This window comes from Aethina tumida, chromosome 7 (genome assembly GCF_024364675.1).
Source record: "Aethina tumida isolate Nest 87 chromosome 7, icAetTumi1.1, whole genome shotgun sequence".
Taxonomy (NCBI): domain Eukaryota; kingdom Metazoa; phylum Arthropoda; class Insecta; order Coleoptera; family Nitidulidae; genus Aethina; species Aethina tumida.
In genome coordinates this window covers 5,324,793-5,345,180 of record NC_065441.1, presented here as the reverse complement: position 1 = coordinate 5,345,180, position 20,388 = coordinate 5,324,793, and the positions used below count along the sequence as shown (strand labels likewise).

The 20,388-nt window shown below is 32.9% G+C and overlaps 5 protein-coding genes across 6 annotated transcripts; 3 read left to right on the top strand and 2 right to left on the bottom strand.

Moving 5' to 3' along the window:
* Positions 1 to 965: 965 nt before the first annotated feature.
* LOC109598377 (FAST kinase domain-containing protein 1, mitochondrial) lies at positions 966 to 4,157 on the bottom strand. The gene is made up of 7 exons (XM_020014271.2): positions 3,390 to 4,157; positions 3,053 to 3,339; positions 1,914 to 2,914; positions 1,712 to 1,862; positions 1,537 to 1,660; positions 1,285 to 1,480; positions 966 to 1,227 (listed from the first exon to the last, which is right to left on the bottom strand). Exons 1-7 carry the CDS (start codon positions 4,138 to 4,140, stop codon positions 1,017 to 1,019), a joined length of 2,721 nt encoding a protein of 906 aa, XP_019869830.2. The 5' UTR covers positions 4,141 to 4,157; the 3' UTR covers positions 966 to 1,016.
* A 44-nt stretch (positions 4,158 to 4,201) lies between these two features.
* LOC109607830 (protein sly1 homolog) lies at positions 4,202 to 7,053 on the top strand. The gene is made up of 10 exons (XM_049969393.1): positions 4,202 to 4,415; positions 4,499 to 4,658; positions 4,711 to 4,924; positions 5,069 to 5,156; positions 5,221 to 5,598; positions 5,654 to 5,950; positions 6,007 to 6,274; positions 6,330 to 6,468; positions 6,520 to 6,720; positions 6,774 to 7,053. Exons 1-10 carry the CDS (start codon positions 4,388 to 4,390, stop codon positions 6,885 to 6,887), a joined length of 1,887 nt encoding a protein of 628 aa, XP_049825350.1. The 5' UTR covers positions 4,202 to 4,387; the 3' UTR covers positions 6,888 to 7,053.
* Positions 7,054 to 7,150: 97 nt separating this feature from the next.
* Positions 7,151 to 7,920, bottom strand: LOC109607829 (probable trafficking protein particle complex subunit 2). The gene is made up of 3 exons (XM_020024290.2): positions 7,670 to 7,920; positions 7,453 to 7,618; positions 7,151 to 7,401 (listed from the first exon to the last, which is right to left on the bottom strand). The coding sequence occupies exons 1-3, from the start codon at positions 7,754 to 7,756 to the stop codon at positions 7,235 to 7,237; spliced, it is 420 nt and encodes a 139-aa protein (XP_019879849.1). The 5' UTR covers positions 7,757 to 7,920; the 3' UTR covers positions 7,151 to 7,234.
* A 100-nt stretch (positions 7,921 to 8,020) lies between these two features.
* LOC109598395 (uncharacterized) lies at positions 8,021 to 16,501 on the top strand. Of its 2 annotated transcripts, none has more exons than XM_020014297.2 (11): positions 8,021 to 8,234; positions 8,302 to 8,624; positions 8,679 to 8,882; positions 8,936 to 9,077; positions 9,131 to 9,306; positions 9,447 to 9,596; positions 9,650 to 9,870; positions 9,924 to 10,095; positions 10,154 to 10,452; positions 10,509 to 10,604; positions 12,113 to 16,501. In XM_020014297.2, exons 2-11 carry the CDS (start codon positions 8,493 to 8,495, stop codon positions 16,188 to 16,190), a joined length of 5,670 nt encoding a protein of 1,889 aa, XP_019869856.2. In that variant the 5' UTR covers positions 8,021 to 8,234; positions 8,302 to 8,492; the 3' UTR covers positions 16,191 to 16,501. The 2 variants fall into 2 exon arrangements, with proteins under 2 accessions (XP_019869856.2, XP_049825624.1); XM_049969667.1 differs by having other exon boundaries at positions 8,024 to 8,624; positions 12,113 to 13,601; positions 14,310 to 16,501.
* A 1,660-nt stretch (positions 16,502 to 18,161) lies between these two features.
* LOC109598379 (clumping factor A) lies at positions 18,162 to 19,840 on the top strand. The gene is made up of 2 exons (XM_020014273.2): positions 18,162 to 18,265; positions 18,323 to 19,840. The coding sequence occupies exon 2, from the start codon at positions 18,367 to 18,369 to the stop codon at positions 19,678 to 19,680; it is 1,314 nt and encodes a 437-aa protein (XP_019869832.2). The 5' UTR covers positions 18,162 to 18,265; positions 18,323 to 18,366; the 3' UTR covers positions 19,681 to 19,840.
* The last annotated feature ends 548 nt before the right edge of the window (positions 19,841 to 20,388 follow it).

The window sequence follows — 20,388 nt, the reverse complement described above, 5'->3', positions numbered from 1 at the left end:
ATACATTAAGGTGTACTAGTAAATGCAAATACATAATTTAATATTTACCCTAATCCAGTGTTAAATGTAACATGCAAAACATATAATGAATGACCAACCATTTAGTATTAACTCACATAAAAAATAATTAAAAGTACAGGTTTTATTGTACAGATCAGGGCATGACACTATAAAACGTAATATATTTGCATTAATTATTTTTTAAAGATATTTATAGAATATGGTAATCAATTTGTATTTAAATTAGTTTTCAAACTAATTACTTTTGAAATAACCATTCAATATTATTAACATTAAGATTATATTATTATTATTAACAATAAATAATAATAATATAGTATTGTTTCAATTTGATTATATTGTATTAAATTTGCATATTAAGTGCCATCTGTATACCATTGATATAAATATCAGTATAACTAAAGAAGATTTCTGTAATTTTAACTTCTATTAGATAAATTTTACACGTACATGGTATAAATAGCCATAATTTAGGAGTAGTTAAAACACATCCAGTAACAAAAATATCAAAATAGAATTTGTCCTGAAGAAAATACAGCAAAACAAATTTAATTGTAATTTTCGTATTTTCGTAACCTTTAGTCCAATGCAATGTAATAAACTTTTTTCTAAATAATACAGTAAAGAATTTTCACTGAATATTTTTTAAACTACTAACCTTTTCATATTATTTGGAAAATTTATAAAAACGTATCCTTGATTAATTCTGACTATTACAAGTGCATTCGAAATAATTTCAGTTTTAAAATTTCTTTAAATATTAATATTTCAATAACAGCTATGAAATTCTAAATTAATCAACCTTTTTCTTCTTGTACAAAGAATATGCCCCCAAATTTTAAATAAAAATTCCCTTACAAATAACTATATTTTTTACATAATTCAAAAAAAAAATTGTATACTTACCTCAATTGTGTTGAAAATTTGAAAACAAAACAATAAAATAAAATGTTTTTCCTTTTTTTCATTTAAAAATAAAAAATATACAATATTCTCTACCTATCTTCGGTGTCTTCAAGCCAAATTTTACTACGAATAAAATCTAAACGTTCACCTGCATAAAGCAAATTCATCCATTCGTCTATGTTAATAAATGAAACCGTGTACCCAAACATTTCCAAGTGTCTCTTCTTCATCTGATACTTCCCTTTTAAATTAATGAAAAACTTAGTGAAGACTTGCGGTTTGACTAGTAAAAGTGCGACTCTAAAATCAATAAATCACATATAGATTTATATCATTTTAAATATGAATATTAAGTACTTTTTGCATATTTCATCAGATTCCGATGAAACAATTTCTTTGTTGCTATTAAAATTCAATTCGAAATCTATGTGATACCCGTACGGCGTCCTGATATTTTGCCTTAGACAATCTGACTTTCCCATTCCAACTATTTGCAGCAAATATTCTTTGACGCTTTTAGAAAAATATGTGGGATAAACGTGTTCTAGGGCAACTGAAATAAAATATACTATTTAAATTAAAGAACAGTCGCTTTTGAATCACACGTACTTTTTCGGTGCATTTCCTCGTTATATTTCTGATGGAACCATGGCACATTATTTTCGGGATATTCCAAACATACGGCCCTGTTCAATTCCATCAGGCTCTTCCTAACCCTTTGTGGATATTTATCCTGAAACGCAACCAATTAGGATTGTTTTAACGCTTAGACAACTATAAATACCTTATAGTAGCAGTTGGCTAATTCAACATCTAATTTATCCAAAAATTCGACATTGAATATTTGTTTTATGAACGAATTGGGTAGTTTATGGAAGTAGCATAATGCCAAAGCTGATTGTAAAAATGACAACCCACTGAGTCTTTCCTGGTCCCTGAAAAAATAAAATAAGTAAAACTGTGCCCTAGTAAATACGACAACATACCTTAAAATTATGTCTGAAGCGACTGAAAAAAAGTCGTCTCCATTAACAGGACAGTACCCCAAAAAGTAGCACATGAACAAGAACTTATCAACGTTGAAAGCAAGCATGCTCTTCCTGTTTTCCACAATATAGTATGTGAACTTGTTAATGATCTCAGGTATTAAAATTCCGGTAGTGAGAAAACAATAAACGAAATTCTCCATTGTTTTAGAGGAAATATAAGCTTCATGCTTCAAACAACTAATCAAGTCATGCACGTGGTCGCTTTCAGCACTGCTCCTGAGAATTGATGCCTTAAGTAGGATTGACGCGTCTCTTTTAGTGCTGTACATTAACAAATTACTAGAAACATTGTCTAAGATGAGTTTTAGTTTATTTTTTAGTGCGTCGCTCAGTCTCGCTCCGGAAACACACTGCGACAATTTTAAACAATCAACGTCGCTGATTTGAGTGTAGCTTTCGCCTAGACAATAAATTAGGCTTTCAGTGAGATCCTTATTTTTACCATAGGTCAGTAAAAACGACAGTGCAACAACCAGATTTGCAGGAAATATTGTAACATTTCCCTCCTTGATTTGCTGCAGTAAATTTCGGTACAAGTAATTTTCTATGTCGTAATGCCTGAAGTCCTCGATGTCGGTGTTGAAATTTAAATACTGTTGACAGATTACGTACAAGTTTCTTTCTTCAGTTTGAAGACATTTAAGAACGTTATCCCAATACGTGTTACACAATTCTTCGTCCTTTATTTTGACGTAACACAAAAGTTTTCGGAGGTGGAACAATTCCGAATAATTCACACAATTGTTCACGTAGTCTTTTATCAATTTTCTGTATTGTTTTTTGTGCAGAGGGGAGGAAAAATAAATTAGAGATGAAAAAAGTTTTACCCGTTTCTCCCAGTTTGCGTTGTCGCTTTCTTCCAATTGGCGAATATATTTGGCGGCGGATCGTTGGATTGTGCTCAGAACTTCGCCCGGTTCTTGGTTTTTAAAGAAGACCTAAACGTTTAAATAAAAACGTACAAATATCAACATATTTATTTTTAAATAGATACCACATACAAAAATTTAGCTTTTCACTTCTGATTAAAATAAATATTTTATTTTATGATACATAATTATGAATTTTCTACTTACCCCATAAAGAAGTAACAATTCATCTATGGTAAGATGCTGGATTTGGTTTTCCATTAATAAAATTAATTTGGATGTAAATTGAGAATATTCTGTCCTCCAAGATATATTGTTATAAAGTAGTATTGTTTTTAACAAAATGTTTCTATTTTCTGCTGTAATTATTTTTTTATCTAATAAATCCTTGATTTTTTTCTGGAGTTTATCAAGTACTTCCTCATTTAAAATCATATGAACTTTGGCCAAACAATCAATAAGATTAGGTAAGTCATTCACATTATCACATTTATCTAAAATAGAACTTGTCACATAAATATTTAACAACAAAATTAAATTTTACCTATGGATTTAAATACACTAGGAATTATGTTGATAACCTGATATAGTGGTTTAATATAATCATCACAAAATATGGACTTAAAATAAGTAGAAGCTTCCTCCAAATTAAATTCATGTTCCAATTTGTATCTCATAAAATTGTCTAATTTAATCATGACAGTATGATTTGGATTTAAACCTAATTTGTTTAAATATAGCATTACATAACTGAGATATTTGGTATTGAATGTGTCTATTTTACTTTCGATTAAACCTAACAGTTGTTTAAATTCATCACTTTCTAGCACAGTTACAGTAAAACCATTTTTATTTTTGTTCGATGGCTGTAAATTATTAACTTCTAAATACAATTTCAAAAAATCAAACAACACCAAAACAGTTTGCGTAATGTGAGCATCATTGTAACTATCTCGATTTTGTGTGAATATCTTGAAAACTTCTTGTATGCTCACAGCTTTCATAAGCTCATTGATAATATTATCAGATGAATTATTAAACAAAAAGTATTTAGCCAATTTAATTTCATCGTCAGTCTCAGTCTCTAGTAAACCGACATCTTCAGTTTCCAATGCTTGTTTCGTGTTGTTAACGCACTGGAAATGATTTTTTGAGTTTCGCACCGATGAAACATGAGCCACAGATCTGCACAACACGAATTTTTTTAGAAAATTTCCCTGAGTTGTAAATCTTGTTATTGAAGTAAAATGGCGATTTTTGTTCGACAAATTGTATAAAAGTTTATAAAAGCGCATTATTTATTTTTTTTAGAATTAATTTTTATAGGTTAGGTCACATTTTTTTAGGTTATAGTCCGATTAGAGTTGGTTTGTATTGGTAGTTCAAATATCGAATCTTATGTATCAGTGTATTTGAACTACTAAATATTCGATGTAATTCAGTTGTCAAAGTACACGTATACGTTTCAAATTATATTATTTTTAATTAAAAGTGTATTTGTGGACTTTTATTAATTAGAGTGACTGATATTAAGCGAGCAAGATGACCAGCCTTCGACAGAGACAAATAAGTGAGTTGTGGAATTAAAAAAGAATTGTTAATAACAATACATAACCTGAACAAAAATTGCAACATATTTACCCAATTTTTCAGGTGCTATAAAGCAAATGTTAAATTTAAATCAGCAACAAACAAAACTGGGCAGTTCTGAACCAGTTTGGAAAGTTTTGGTATATGATACTGTTGGACAAGACATAATATCCCCATTAATATCAATTAAAGAATTAAGAGAACAAGGAGTTACACTATTTGTGTAAGGATCAGAACTTATTTTTAAATGTGAGTAAATAAAAAGTAAATTTTAGGCAATTGCATTCTGACAGGGACTCAATACCTGAAGTGCCAGCCATTTATTTTTGTGCCCCAACATCTGAAAATCTAGCAAGGATCAATCAAGATTTTCAACAGGGGATTTATGATGTGTACCACTTAAATTTTATCTCGCCCATTTCTAGACAGAAACTAGAAGATCTTGCCTCTGCAGCTATTCAAGCAAATTGTGTTGCAAATATTCACAAGGTAATAATGATATTAAATTATATATACTAATAACTTTTGAGTGCTTTATAATTTTACATTTAACAAATTTAAACAAATATACTATTTTGCATTTGTAAAATATACATATTTGCATTGGCATTAATTAATATTTAATTATTGTAGGTTTATGACCAGTATGTTAATTTTATATCTTTGGAAGATGATATGTTTATTTTAAAACATTCAAAAAGTGATGATTTGTCATATTATGGTAAATATATTTATCAAAATGCAAAAAAATTAATTCCTGTATATTAAAAAAAATCACATTTCAGCTATCAATAAGGGCGACACAAAAGACACTGAAATGAACAGTATTATAAACAACATAGTGGACAGTTTATTCTCCGTTTTCGTGACAATGGGGACGGTTCCAATAATCAGAAGTCCGAAGGGAAATGCGGCTGAAATGGTGGCGAAAGGCCTGGATAAGAAGTTAAGGGAAAATTTGTTCGACGCGAGGAACAATCTGTTCCAGACCGATGCACAAAACAGGAACTTCAACTTTCAACGGCCGCTGTTGATTGTTTTGGACAGGAACGTGGATATGGCCACGCCACTACATCACACCTGGACCTACCAGGCTTTGGCACATGATCTGTTAAGTTTGGCATTGAATCGGGTGGTTGTGGAAGAATCCGAGCCAAGTGGCGGTAAAAATTTTAACATTATAACACGACAAGTTTCATTATTATTTTGATAACGCAGGAGCAAGATCGAAGAACAAATCCTGCGAACTGGACCCTAAAGACAAATTCTGGTCCTCGCACAAAGGGTCGCCGTTCCCGACTGTCGCAGAAAGTATTCAAGAAGAGCTAGAACAATACAGGTCTTCAGAAGAGGAGGTAAAGAAGCTGAAGAGTTCGATGGGAATCGACGGGGAAAGTGACGTGGCACTTTCGCTAGTCAGTGATAACACTGCAAAAATTACGTCGGCTGTTAATTCGTTGCCGCAGCTTTTGGAAAAGAAGAGGCTAATTGATATGCACACTTCTGTGGCAACAGGTATTGATGCAAATTTGAAATCAACAACACATGTTCTATTAAATATATTTTTGAAGCTATTTTGAATTGCATTAAATCAAGAAAACTGGATACGTTTTTTGAATTGGAGGAAAAAATAATGTCAAAGGCGCAAGCTTTGGAAAAAAGCCTTTTAGATATAATTACTGATCCTGAGGCTGGAACTCCTGATGACAAGATAAGGTTGTTCATAATTTATTACATCTGTACACCTCATATGACTGACAGTGACTTGAAGAAATACGAAAATGCGCTTACTGAAGCTGGATGTTCTCTTGATCCATTTGTTTATATAAAAAGGTGGAAGTAAGTGGTTAACAAACAGAAAATATAGATGATACATGTTTGTATGTAATTTTAGGAGCTACACAAAAATGTCTTCAAGCCAAAATCAATATGAAGGCGCGGGTACTAAGACAGTCAGTATGTTTTCAAAACTTGTTTCACAAGGTTCTAATTTCGTTATGGAAGGAGTAAAAAATTTGGTCATTAAGAGACATGTGAGATTATTATTTATACATAAAAAAATATATTTATATTGGGATTTTTAGAACTTGCCAGTCACTAGAATTGTGGATCATCTAATGGACTTTAAGAATAGCCAAGAAATGGAAGACTATCTGTACTTGGACCCAAAACAATTAAAACTGGCGGAAATTCCAAGAAATCGATCGCCATTCCAAGATGCTATTGTGTTTGTGGTTGGTGGAGGAAATTATATTGAATATCAAAATTTAGTCGATTATTCTAAGGTAAAGTTTAATTTAATCATGTTTTGACACTAATTTATTTTGTATTTTTATAGCAAAAAGCAACATCTACAAATGGTTCAAAAAGGATATTGTATGGTTCTACAACACTGAACAATGCTAAACAATTCTTAAAACAGTTATCTCTATTAGGTCAAGAAATTCAGTAAATTAGATTAGTAATTTTACTGTTGGTTGGCTGGTATATTAAGATTATTTATATTTTATTGTACATAGTTTTAAATTTGTAATATATTCCAATTTATATTAAAAAATGTTGTAAGCCAAAAATAGTTTTATTATAATTTATTTGTAATAAAATTCAATATTTCCCATAAAATAAAGATTTTTTAGGTCAAATTAGACCCTAATTCCCAAAAGTAAGTAAGAGTAAATTCAATGAGTGAGATGATCCAAATGATTTAAAGAATAGTTGAAGATGGTCATATAAATAAATATAATTCTTTTAAACATAATTAACATAATATTTTTATCACAATTAAAAAAGTAGAAAATCTCAGCTAGACAAATACTTTTTCCCATACATTTGAGCTTTCTTTTCAAATGCCAATGATTTAATTACTGAACCCTCTTCATAAAACGGATTCATAGAATGTTTAATGTAAGCCTCATAAATATCATTAAAGAAATTCTTTATTCCATCATCATTCCTGTTATCATGTACTGGAACAAAGTCTATTACAAAACACAAAATTAAAATAACAAAATACATACCAATAACAAATCTAATAAGAGAAGCTGTGACAAAAGCTGAAACAAACCATTGGTTAAACTTATCAACTGATTTCAGGAACATGTTGGGCGTTTTCCATTTGTGTTCGTCTATTAAATCCAACGCGGAGTGTGCTATAAATTGGTTCAAATGTCTGTGGTCATCTTTCTAAAAGTATAACAAACATAAACAGTGGTAAATGGGGCACGATTATTTTACCTTAGGATCTTTACTGTTAGTGAACTCCATTTCGAACAGAGGTTTATCTTTGTGGCTCACTATCACGAAATAATACGTTCCTATCATGTTTTTTATGTTGTTTTAATTTGATTTCGATATAAATTTGTTATGACAGATATGTATCAAAAATACAAAATGAGTTTGCCTTCCTCTGGTTTGTTTGAACTATTTTCCAATTAAAGATTGATTTGGATTTGTTTTGAATTGGTTTTCGTTAATTAATTTTATTAGATATCTTTATCTTTTATTAGATAATTTTATTAGATAATTTTATTAGATATTACTAAAAAATTTATAAATGTACATTATTTATATTAAAAAATTAGAACTACTCTGAAAAGAACCCACTATTGGAACTACTGACGCTAGTTACGGCGCGTACCCAGAAAAAAATATTTAAAACAGAGACAACGTTGTCTCTTCAACAAACAAAATTGTTAAAAGTCCACACATGGGGTAAACATCCTCACAACTAAACAAATTGCGTTACCACCTGAATTCATCTTCACTACACCTGTACTAGAAAAAGGACTGAAATAATCAAGTTAGAGTTGCAAACTGGTATTGCTAGATACAAATTGAGATAATGTTGTTTCTGTTTAAACAATAAGTCAAGTTTTACTAAAACCCGACACGTGCAACTGTCCCCTATAATACATGCATTGTGGGTGCATCAACACACCTGTGCCAGGAAAAGGAGCAGCTGTAATCAAGTTACTGTGGAAAACTGTTGCTAGCAACAATTCCCAATGTTGCTAATCATTTGATCTTGAACCTTCCTCGCGAGTGGAACTGATACAGAATGGCGTTTAATATATCGACAATGCGGCCGCATGTCGATTCTGTGTTGGTCACAGAACGAGAGCTTCCCACTGGTGTGGTATACCGGAACAAGGACAAGATTCATGACGCAAACTTTTGGCACAGGTTTAAGGTATGTAACACATTGTTGCTCTGGACCATTGTGTAAATTATGTTTAATCTACAGGTGAAGAATGTTGGGGACACTCATCGGGATGATATCTTGTTATCTCTTATGAAGCATGTCTATCCTATGGACTTTTTGCCAACCAATTTTACCAAAGATGGAGACAACGCATATATTTTGGCTAGAGGCTGTGGAGTGGCTGTTGAGAAGTTCTGCTTTGACAATTTGGAGGTGCCAAATTGTATCAACCCGAATGCCCCATCAGTAAGTCATCAATGCTAATCATACCTATACAATTTTTGAATATATAATTTCAGTTCAAATTGGAGGTGATGATCAAATTTTCCACCACCAGTGAAATTAAAATAAATGTGGCAGCTAATCTTGAATCGGTCTTGAGTAAAAGATTTAAATCAGTGATCAAAACTTTAGATTTGAACATGTTCTACAAGGATCCAGGTGAGAATATGTTTTGATTAATGAAAGCAGAAATATAAAATCTTAAATTTTAGATTTGACTGAATTTTGCCCATTGAGTCAGCCAAAAATTATGTATTTTGTTTTGCATCTTGCAAGACCACTAAAACCAAAGAGGATTATATTGTCAAATAATGGTATAAAGTCATTGATACCTTTAGAAACACTTGTGGATGTACAAATTGAATTCCTTGATCTGAGTAGCAATGAGGTTTGTAATTATTTATTAAAAATGTTTAGCTTAGATTAATATTGATCATAGTAGAGGTATTTCATATTTTACTTCATATATTCTGAAATATTCATAATAATTTTTAACATTAGAATCTCCAAAATTACATTCTTTTTCAGATTGAAAACGTACAAGCTTTGGAACCCCTAAAATTGCTTCCAACATTAAGAGAACTCTATTTGGATAACAACATGTTGTGCAGCGAGTTCAACGAATCATTCAACTATTGCACCCAAGTGAAGTCATACTGTCCCCTTCTTAAAACCCTGGTGAGTATCCAAAACTTTCATTCATATTCGTCCGTTTGAACGAGAGATTTCAGGACGGAATACCAGTGCTGCAACACCTGAAGGGCATCAAAAAGCCACAGAAGAACTTTCTGTGCAACCTCGACAGTCTGAACGTGGTGAACAGCTTCGTCGAGCGTTACTTCACATTGTTCGATTCGAGCCAACGTCGCGACGTGATGGAAATGTACGACCAGGAGGCCATATTCACCATGAGCTTCAAATGCAATGCACACCAGATCACATCGAAGGCTGCGTGAGTTGATTGCTGAAAAATATCGTGTGGTGTGTCATTTATTTGGATTTCAGGTATAAACACTACAACCAGATATCACGGAACATGAAGCAGCTGGCCAACATGACGAAGAGCACCTTCGGCGTGTTTACCGGACCCACGCAAATTTTCGGGAACGGTTTGGCTCAGATTCCACCCACAGAACACGACCGCTACGATTTGAAGGTGGATGTAATCTATTATCAGGTAATTTCCAACAATATTCACAGTCACCCATATTTAATGTTTTACTAACGATTTTCAGCTTCCGGTTATTGTACTGGTGGTGACAGGTATATTCAAACATCCAATGGAGGCGGGCGCCATGCAGAAGCCTTACTTCCATTTTAGCAGGACGTTCGTACTGCGCGAGACCAACGACAAAGTTTACATTATGAACGATCTATTGCACGTGCAGAACGCCATGACGAAACAGGCGTTAGCTGCGTTCTCTATAGAGGACAAGACTCCAATCAAATATGTGGCTGTGACCCTGGACCAAAAGAATGAGGCGATCAGGACGTTTGCCCTCATCACTACTCTCACGGAGGCTTGGGCAAAGAAGTAAGTTTCTCTTATCTAATATCTTAATGTGATACTAACGTTTTAAGCTGTTTCAGGTGTCTTGAGGACTGTGCGTTCGACGTGAAAAAGGCTTTGCAAGTGTTCATCGGCCTGTACAAATCTAATCAGATTCCTGACGACGCCTTTGCCAAGTAAGTAGATAAAATCATTTATAATTGATTTCTTTAATATATACATAAACATATTCGGGTTCCGAATTCTATTATACGTCCTCTAATTTGATTGGGTTATTTATTTTTGGCGCATGATTAGTAGGATTTTGGTGCTTTTTTATAATATCTCGTTTTTTGTTTGTTATAATTTTGTAAGGTTCAAAAATTTGTGGTCAAAGGGAATGCGATAATTGGATTTATACTCCTTTATTTATTTATACGTAGGTACGTACGCACAATTTTTTATTCCAATTATTTAACATTCATTTATTTATTTACATTTTTTTACGGAAGTAGAAATATATTTTATATAATACCGAGTATTCTCTGAGTTGTGTTGTTTAATTTTCTATACTTCAAATTTTATTATTTTAAAATGTCGGTTAAATAATTACAGAAAGTGAAGTTGTTTGTTTGTGAACCCAATATATATATACATATACATATGTATAGTAGGTAAGTAAAAATATAAATAATAATTATTTTATGTGTACAGGGTGATTCACCTAAAAATATAATGTATGTCATTATTTTTACATTTTTGGTAAAATGTCTATTAATATTAATTTTATGTAAAGGGGAATGCTTACACCAATCAAAAGATTGAAAGTTATTGATATTTTAAGGCATAAATCAACGGTAATAATGAACACCCTGTATAAAATTTAGTAGTGCTAATAATAGCTCGTTATAATCTGTAACGTGTATGTAAAAATGATCTTTCCAGCATCAATATTAGTGGCTTTACAGATATTTTATTTAGACCATCAATCTGTCAACAATTCTGAAAAACTTAAGAACTATTAGTATTAGGTATAGGACATTGTATAGCTATTTTATTTGCAATTACATGTCGAATTTAAAAATCCGAATATATACGGGGTGTTCCATTAAAAATAATACTTACTATTACTTAATACTAATAAAATTTTATATAAAAAATAATTCAATTGCCATAAAAAATTCAAATCAATACCTTTCTTCGTTTTCCATAAATTTCTAATGAATAAGTTAGGTGATTCACCCTATCTATATTTAAATACGTAAAAAAATATATTCCTTTTTTAGTTGTTTCAATTAATAATTATCAATTTTCATCAATGCACGACTTTATTTTACTGATTTTGTTTTTTCATGTGTAATATTATAAAAGCAAATATAATCATAAACATCTGCTGTTTATATTTTTGCCTCAATCATATATTTAATACAATTTTAGATCACCATTCGTATCACCATATTTTATTAACCTTCATTTGTGTTTGTCTTATACTGAAGCATAGTTGTGGTCATTATTATAGTAACTTATTCTATATTGTTGTTTCCCAGCTAAGTTACTAATATTTTTTTAACATTTTATACACGGTACGCGAAACCCATACAAATAAAGGTGTTCAAAATTTATTTGTTGCTTCATCCCGATTAAGCCGATATTTTTGGACCTTGCAAAGCGACTCAGTAACATTCTTAACACGAACAATTTACAGTTCCCGAGATGACCTCACTTCTGCCTCCGCAGATTTTCCCGAGAGCAATGACCCAATTCGGCTGTTGAATTGCGATTGTTCTGCGTCTTCCATTTCTAGTCGGTGCGTTTCCGTAGACGACTCGGATGACGTCAATTCTCTCCCTACGGATGCCACCCGAGACAGTGACCTTGTCGATCGCGTGAGACGTGATTTTTCGCCCTCTTCCGATTCTAGTCAGTGTCATTTGCCTCCTCCTGTCGACGATGAGGAGTCGAACATTTTGTTGGGACTTTTAAAGGAACGCAAACCGTGGAGTCTTGCCGTCAGGACTGTTTTGTTCAGATATCGTCCACCTGGTAACAAAGATCAAATTCAGAAACTGTTTTCCACAACAGACGGCGCGAAGTATTGGGTGAATATTCCACAGTCCCTCGGAGACTGTATCAAAATTGAGGAGCTGCCCTCGGGCGCCTGTCCTCGTGTTAGTCGCGAAGAAGATAATGTGGTCAGAAAAATTTTATTATTGCGGGATAATTTGCCGGAAAATGTCTCAACTCTTCTATTCGATGTTCTCAGAGAGAGTGGTAACTCACTTTCGTTTCGTGCTAAAAGTGGAAATGGAATCAAAGTTTCGTTGGCGTTTGAAGAATGCGACTCTCTTATTGTTTCTTGGGAAGAGGACGAAATTGCCTCGAAGGCCTTTGCCAATCCTTTCACTGCAGCGGTAGAACTTAAGGAGCAATTGTTGAAGTTTAGACCACATGGTTGCGACAAGGATCTGACCAAGTTGTTTTGCACTAGAGATGGACAGAAGATTAGATTGACTATTCCGCATTTCCCAACAGTTAATGAGTTAACAGCGTATGAAGAAGACCAATTTGCTAAAAAACTGATGAAGATGGAGCCTCCTTACACCGATGACATTCTTTCGGTTTTAATGCGGTTTAGACCTGAAGGAAACGAAGAGGAAATCCGGAAAGGTTTTAAAACTTTGGACGGTCGCGAGATATTCGTTAGCATTCCTCTGCCACGTAAAGAAATGATCGTCAATAATGATATTATTTGGGTATCAGATGATGATGACGTTTCTGTTAACCAAAATGAACCTCTTGTTGCTAATCATAAGACTGATAATGAAGTTAATAGTGAAATGGATGTGGTTTTAAACTCGAATAAATTAACCGAACTAGGAATGGCATTAGAACATAATATTCTAGCGAATTCGAACAACGAATTATTCTCAACACCAGTCAATTATGACAATGAAATGGAAATGGCAGAAGGTATGACATTCGTTAACCTTCTTTCGTCTCATAAAGAAACGGTCGATAATAATCACAATATTTGGATATCAGATGATGACGACGTTCTTGACCAAAATGACACTTTTGTTGCCAATAATATGACTGACAATGAAGTTAGTAATGAAATTGATGTAGATTTAAGGGAGAATAATCTAACCGAATCAGGAATGGCATTAGAACAGAATACACCAGCTGAATCAGAGGTGTCCCACTTAGAAATGGTCCCAATAGTTTCATCAGCAAATGAAAAAATGGTTACTAAGACTAAATTATTCTCAGTACCAGTAAATTCTGACAAAGAAATGGGATCAGCAGAAAGTAAGACATTCGTTAGCTCTCCTAAGCCTCGTAAAGAAACTATCGATAAATATGATATTATTTGGTTATCAGATGATGATGGCATTCCTGTTAGTCAAAATGAAGCTTTGCATGATAAGACTGATAATGAAATTAATAGTGAAATGGATGTAGATTTAAGAGAGAATAATATAAGCGAAGCAGGAACGGCATTGGAACTGAATACACCAGTTGAATCAGAGGTGTCCCTCTTAGAAATTGATAAAGTAGTTTCGACAACAAATGAAGAAATGCTTACTAACGCTGACAAAGGTAATTCTATTACCCCGAATTTGAATAGTGAATTATTCTCAGTACCAGTCAATCATGTAAATGAAATGGAAATGACAGAAACTAAGACATTCGTTAGCTTTCCTACACCTCGTAAAGAAACTATCGATAAAAATGATATTATTTGGTTATCAGATGATGATGGCATTCCTGTTAGTCAAAATGAAGCTTTGCATGATAAGACTGATAATGAAATTAATAGTGAAATGGATGTAGATTTAAGAGAGAATAATCTAAACGAATCAGGAACGACATTAGAACAGAATACACCATTTGAATCGGAGGTGTCCCACTTAGAAATTGATAAAGTAGTTTCGACATCAAATGAAGAAATGCTTACTAACGCTGACAAAAACAATTCTACTATTTCGAATTCGAATAGTGAATTCTCAGTACCAATCATTTTTGCTAATGAAATGGAAGTGGCAGAAAGTAAGATATTCGTTAGCTTTCCTACGCCTCGTAAAGAAACTGTCGATAAAAGTGATATTATTTGGGTATCAGATGATGATGACGCCAAATCAGGAATGGCATTAGAACAGAATAAAACAGTTGAATCAGAAATGATATTGGAACAAAATAATGAAGTCATGGTGCCCCAATTAGAAATGAATCAAGATGTTTCTACGTCAAGCGAACAAATGCTTGCTAACACTAGCCCGAATTCGATTAAAGAACAATTCTCTGTGCTAGCCAGTTCTGGCAGAGAAGTCGAATTCGCAGAAACATTCTACCAGTTACCTCAAATAGACTGCGAATGTTTTTTAAACGACGGTTTGGAACATGATTGTCTGGTGTTGGGGGAAAATGAACTTTTAAAAGTGTCAGAGGAAGAAGACAAAATAGCTCGCATAGTTATGAAAGGATGTTTCTCAAACAACTTTGTGTCATTTTTGTATCGAAGATACAGAGGTACCTTCAATATTAAATTCCGAACCAAAAATGGATTGATGCTTTTCCACAGACGTCCATCAAATGATCCTGCGTATAAATCTTACGACTGTCTGCCTTGGGAAATTCCGTTAGTAGAGCAATATACAGATTTGAATTATGAAGACACTGTTGCGTTGAATATTTTATGTAATCCAAATTTTCTGAAAACCAACATGCATGCTTTGCAAGCATTTAGACCTAATGGTGTCAATAAGGACATGTACAAATTACTTAGAACCAAAAGGGGTTACATGTTTACAATAAAATTACCTCCAGCTGAAAAAGTGAGTTCCAACATAAAAATTCCGGACATTAATGGAAATGAATTTCTGCCTTGTTTGGATAAAGAAGATGAAACTGCAAACATTTTGTTATCCGCACCCAAACCATGGACAGATGGCGTTTACAATCTTTTATATAAGTACAGACCGTCTGGTTGTGTACTGCATTTACATAAAATGTTTTGTACACAAGACGGTCGAAAAATTATTGCTCAAATACCAAATACATTTAACTATAAACCAATGAGAAGTATTCCATTGCTACAAACTATGATTGATGATGTGTGCTTCTTCACCGAAAGTTTCAGCCAGGAGGATAGACTGTTCATATTTGAATCTGATACAGTTGTGCCCGATAGAGAGGAACAAATAGCAATGGCGGTTATCCATAACAAGATTAGTTTTACTCAGAAACCTCCAAGACAACGCTTCCGTTCAAACGCTGGTTTTATGGTTTGTGGTAGACCGATGAGCACATTACGGGGAAATTTACCAAAACCCTCTTCTAACATATTAACATCTTTAACCGAATTAGAAGACATGATCGCACAAAGAATTATTCGAAATCCATCAATTCTACGGGGCAACCTCCGTTTTTTAACATGCCTCTTACCATCACAAGGATATTTACATTTTCTAAAAAGATCATACAAACTCTTGCGTACAAAAGACGGCTTGATGTTCTGTGTGAGGCTGAACGGGAAGATGAAAAACCGGAGCGGCAACGATACTACGCCGTTAATTGAACCAGACCCTGTATCGGACGAGGAGGACCAAATGGCCAAGTTACTTTTGAACAGTCCTAGACCGTGGTCGCACGCGATTAATTCTCAATTATACAAATACAGACCGCCAAGATTCGACCTGCATCTGCATAAGTTGTTTCGCACCAAAGAGGGCTTAAAAATTATCGCTCACATTCCTAAGAGTTTGTCCACCGGTATATTGTAATTTGTTATGATTTTGGTACTTGAAGTTACGATGAAGTTTTTTTTATTATTTGAATAATGATTATTTCTTTTGGGGAGATCTAGATTCTTCTGGACCTAATTTGTTACTTGTGATAAATTGAAGTTACTTTTTTTGTTTTGTATTTGAAGTTACCAGGAAGTTTTTTGTTTTTTAGGAGGTCTATAGGTTTTTCTTCACCTAATCAGTTGTTGTTAATTTATTTATTTTTATTTTGAAGGATTTGTTATTAACTAGTGTTAAATACTTTGTTACTATTATTTTTTATTTAATAAATTATTTTGTTTATAGTATATTTCATTTTAATACTAATTCTAATTAATTTACACTTTGTTTGTTCCATGAATTACAGGTTAGTTATTAGTTCTGGGCTTTGGTATTAAGTAAATATCTCCTCAGTAAATATATACTGAGCTTTAAAAACTGGTATAACATTTGTTACATAAATGAGATTAAATTATAAATTTCCCACCAAAATCCTATTCCCGTTTTGAGTTCGATGTGGTGTTGAAGTAACTATTAGTACCATGAATTCTTATTTCAGATCTGATATGCCGAGTACTGAGTCGACTTCTGACAAGGCATCGAAAGCAAATTTACAAATATTCTTAACAATCAATGGAACCACTGTACTATTAAATAGTGTAAATTTAACTGTATCAGAAGAAAATGCAAATTTAACTAGCCACAATGAAAATATGGTAACTAATGATCACACAAATATAATTAGTAGCAAAACTGATAAGGGAACTTCAAACGAAAATTCAAATAAATCAATTAGCAAGGCTGCAAATTTAATAATTGATGACAATGCAATTTTAACAGCAGACGAATGTAAAGATATAACTGTCGGTATGGCCAATGAAGCTATAAAGGAAATAACAAATGTAACAGTTAGCCAAACTAGAAATGATGAAAGTGCACATTTTTTAACTGGTGACACTAATGAAACTTTAAATGAAATTACGAATGTGATAATCAGCGACAATAAAGATTTGACCATTGATAAAAATGCAAGTTTAATAATTGGTGACGCTACAAAGTTAACTACTGACGTAACTACAGTTCTAGTCAGTATGCCAACTGACGTAAATATAAATGTGACCGAAACCGTTAAAGAAACAACAGGTTTGGTCACTGATGACACTACAAATTTAACAACTGATAAAGCTGCAAATTTAGAAAATAATGAATATGCTACTGATGAAACTATTGATGTAGTTTTAAGGGAGATTGTCAGTAATTGTATAAACAAAATAACAAATACAATTAATGAAACTACAAATGCAATTAATGAAACTACAAATTTGATAACAGACGAAAGGGCAACTTGTATAATTGACGAAACTGTAAAGTTAACTGGTGATACTGCAGAGTTAACAAGTGGTGACGCTGCAGAGTTAACAAGTGGTAACACTGAATTGTTAACAAAAGGTTCAGTTGTCGAAGATACAAGTAGTAATGTTATTAACACAAATGAAAATGTCACAACTGACGAAGGTGCAATCTTTGCAATGGATAAAAATTCAAATGTAGCATCTTGTGTCACTGTGAATTTCGACAACAATGAAGACGCAAATTTTGGAAATGAACGAGATGCAATTTTTAAAATGGATGAAAATTCAAATTTGGCGTACAATGAAGAAGAGTTAGCAAATACTATAATTGCAAAATGGAAAACTATAAGTCTACCGTTTGAGATAGATAATTCATTACCAAGTGGTGAGGAAATAATTTAATAAAATACTAACCTTAAACTTTTCGAATCACAAAATATTCACTTTTACATTCTATCAAAAATCATCAATTATAATTTTTCATTGTTTCTTCCTCTAAAATGATAAAAGTTTTTAGATGAATATTAAAAAAATGAATGAATTCACATTCATTTCTCTAATAATATATGATGAGGAGTTAGTTATATTCTGCAATTTATTCCCAATAATTCTTTTTAACAAAAAACAATTTAAATAAAACTGTTGAATTAAAGATAAATATTTCATTTTTGAATCATTTCACAGGACCTTATAGAAAGTCACTACGGAATCGAGAGAAAGGTGAGAATTTAATATGTTTAAATTTTTGGAAAGGTACATTACTTGTTCAATTAACAGCTGCAACAATTCAAAATAATGATTCTAAATCACCCCAAAAGTTAATGTGTGCTCAGTCAGAAAAACGAGTTGCGTTGAGTTCAGAGGTAATAGTTATTTCTGATGAGTCAGAACATGAAGTAGAAGATGAAGTGGAGGAAGTGGAAGATGAGACGGAAGAGGTAGAAGATGAGACGGAAGAGGTAGAAGATGAGATGGAAGAGGTAGAAGATGAGATGGAAGAGGTAGAAGATGAGATGGAAGAGGTAGAAGATGAGATGGAAGAGATAGAAGATGAGATGGGGGAGGAACTAGATGATGAGATGGAGGAGGTTCAAGATGATGATATGGAGGAGGTGCAAGAAGATGAGATGGAAGAGGTGCAAGAAGATGAGATGGAGGAGGTGCAAGAGTATAAGGTGGAGGAGGCGCAGAGGTACAAAATTGAGGTAAATCAAGAAGATTTTTACAAGTCTCCTTGGTCTATAAATCGTAACGAGTGTCCTAATGTTAATGGTGATGATGATAAAGATGATGTTATAATTGTTGATGAAGAAATTGAGACCATTATGCTTTCCAGTGATGAAGAACCATTTATAGATGTGAAACCTTCAGAACCTTCAAATACGGATGTAATCATTCTTGACGATATTGATGAAACAAATGAGGTTGATGAGAATTCAAGTAACGTAACTGGAGATAAACTTATTCGAAGCTATGGTATCGTAGTGGAAGATTCATATACACAAATGCTAAATTTATCCTTTTTGAAACCCAAAGCAAATCCAGACATATCCATAAACAGCAGTGATTCTGACAGCGATAGCGATACTTCATCCACATTTACATCAACATCTACATCCACATCTACATCTACATCCACATCCACTTTAGTACAAGAAGCACCAAACACTAGCTTGCCAACTACTGATAGGATTTGTGCCACTGATGTGAACAATGATAAATCTAAAGATAATCCATCGACTTCAACAAATGATTTGTATCAACAAAATGTAATGGCAGCAGAGTGCATTGAACCCCCTTTTACTTCTGCAAATGTACTTGTTGTACCAGCCCCGCCGTCATACAGTACATACAGCACATATCTAAATTCACCTGACGAATCTGCCGAGACTTTTGTGGAAGTAGGAAATAAACAACCGGAAGGATTGACATTGACAGATCAAAGCAAATCGAAATTTGTTAGTGAGAATGTCTCTGACTCAGACATCAATAGAAGTTCAGGAAAAATTGCTGTAAAACGACCCCACGGTGCACCCTTGGACAATCCGTCTGACGCCAAGATCCTGAAATGCACCGAGGAGTATATAATTTCAGAAACTGAACCGGTTCAAATGTCTATCAACAAAGATAGATGAAGTAGGGAATATTTTCTGTTATTTCTTTTGATTTTTGGAATTATAACATGAATAATTGTTTGAGTTATGTTTTATTACAGTTATATCTTTAATGTATTAATAAGAATTAATCTGTGATAAAAAAACTTTATTGTATCACTATATTTAATGTTCCTGTTAAGAGATATTGTTGATGTTTAATTTTGACTTACTTAAGTTTATTTAATATGTTATAAATTTATTCTAGAATTGTTTCGGAATGTAGTATTTTTACATTTCAGCATAGACTGTAAGTCTGTTATAGTTCGAATTCCTAGTGTTCATTTAAATTTGTATTTTTATAAATGTTTTCTAATAAATATTTATATAAACATTAGTATTATTTTTCCCGGCCATTAAATTTTCGATTTTTTTCATAAATATTATTTATGAATGATTTTCTACATTAGATGTTATTATGAAAGATCATTTTGTAGTGGTAGAGGCAAGTTTAAATACAATGTTCCTCATTTAATTAATAATAAGTCACATTTTGTTTTCCAGTAAAAATAACGATGTTCAACGGGCGGAAGTTCTGAACACCGAAGAAATACGTTCACCAGAAGAGGAACCGTCACCGGAAACTTCACCACAGCAGTCGACATTCAGGAATCCGGACCCTCTATCCGAAACACTGAAGGACTTGATGAAGAAGTTGGAGAACGCCCGCAAAAACTATTCATGACGTTG

Excerpts from the sequence above, each read along its gene's own strand:
- LOC109598395 (XM_020014297.2), top strand. The coding sequence starts at position 8,493 with ATGGCGTTTAATATATCGACAATGCGGCCGCATGTCGATTCTGTGTTG. Across the intron at positions 9,597-9,649 it reads GTCCCCTTCTTAAAACCCTG|GACGGAATACCAGTGCTGCA; the intron begins GTGAGTATCCAA and ends GAGAGATTTCAG. Across the intron at positions 10,453-10,508 it reads ACGGAGGCTTGGGCAAAGAA|GTGTCTTGAGGACTGTGCGT; the intron begins GTAAGTTTCTCT and ends AAGCTGTTTCAG.
- LOC109598379 (XM_020014273.2), top strand. The coding sequence starts at position 18,367 with ATGTGTGCTCAGTCAGAAAAACGAGTTGCGTTGAGTTCAGAGGTAATA.
- LOC109598377 (XM_020014271.2), bottom strand. The coding sequence starts at position 4,140 with ATGCGCTTTTATAAACTTTTATACAATTTGTCGAACAAAAATCGCCAT. Across the intron at positions 3,340-3,389 it reads TAGTGTATTTAAATCCATAG|ATAAATGTGATAATGTGAAT; the intron begins GTAAAATTTAAT and ends GTTCTATTTTAG. Across the intron at positions 1,661-1,711 it reads TAGCCAACTGCTACTATAAG|GATAAATATCCACAAAGGGT; the intron begins GTATTTATAGTT and ends GTTGCGTTTCAG.
- LOC109607829 (XM_020024290.2), bottom strand. The coding sequence starts at position 7,756 with ATGATAGGAACGTATTATTTCGTGATAGTGAGCCACAAAGATAAACCT. Across the intron at positions 7,619-7,669 it reads CTAACAGTAAAGATCCTAAG|AAAGATGACCACAGACATTT; the intron begins GTAAAATAATCG and ends TTATACTTTTAG. Across the intron at positions 7,402-7,452 it reads TCTTATTAGATTTGTTATTG|TACATGATAACAGGAATGAT; the intron begins GTATGTATTTTG and ends ACTTTGTTCCAG.
- LOC109607830 (XM_049969393.1), top strand. The coding sequence starts at position 4,388 with ATGACCAGCCTTCGACAGAGACAAATAA. Across the intron at positions 4,416-4,498 it reads CCTTCGACAGAGACAAATAA|GTGCTATAAAGCAAATGTTA; the intron begins GTGAGTTGTGGA and ends CCAATTTTTCAG. Across the intron at positions 4,659-4,710 it reads CAAGGAGTTACACTATTTGT|GCAATTGCATTCTGACAGGG; the intron begins GTAAGGATCAGA and ends AGTAAATTTTAG.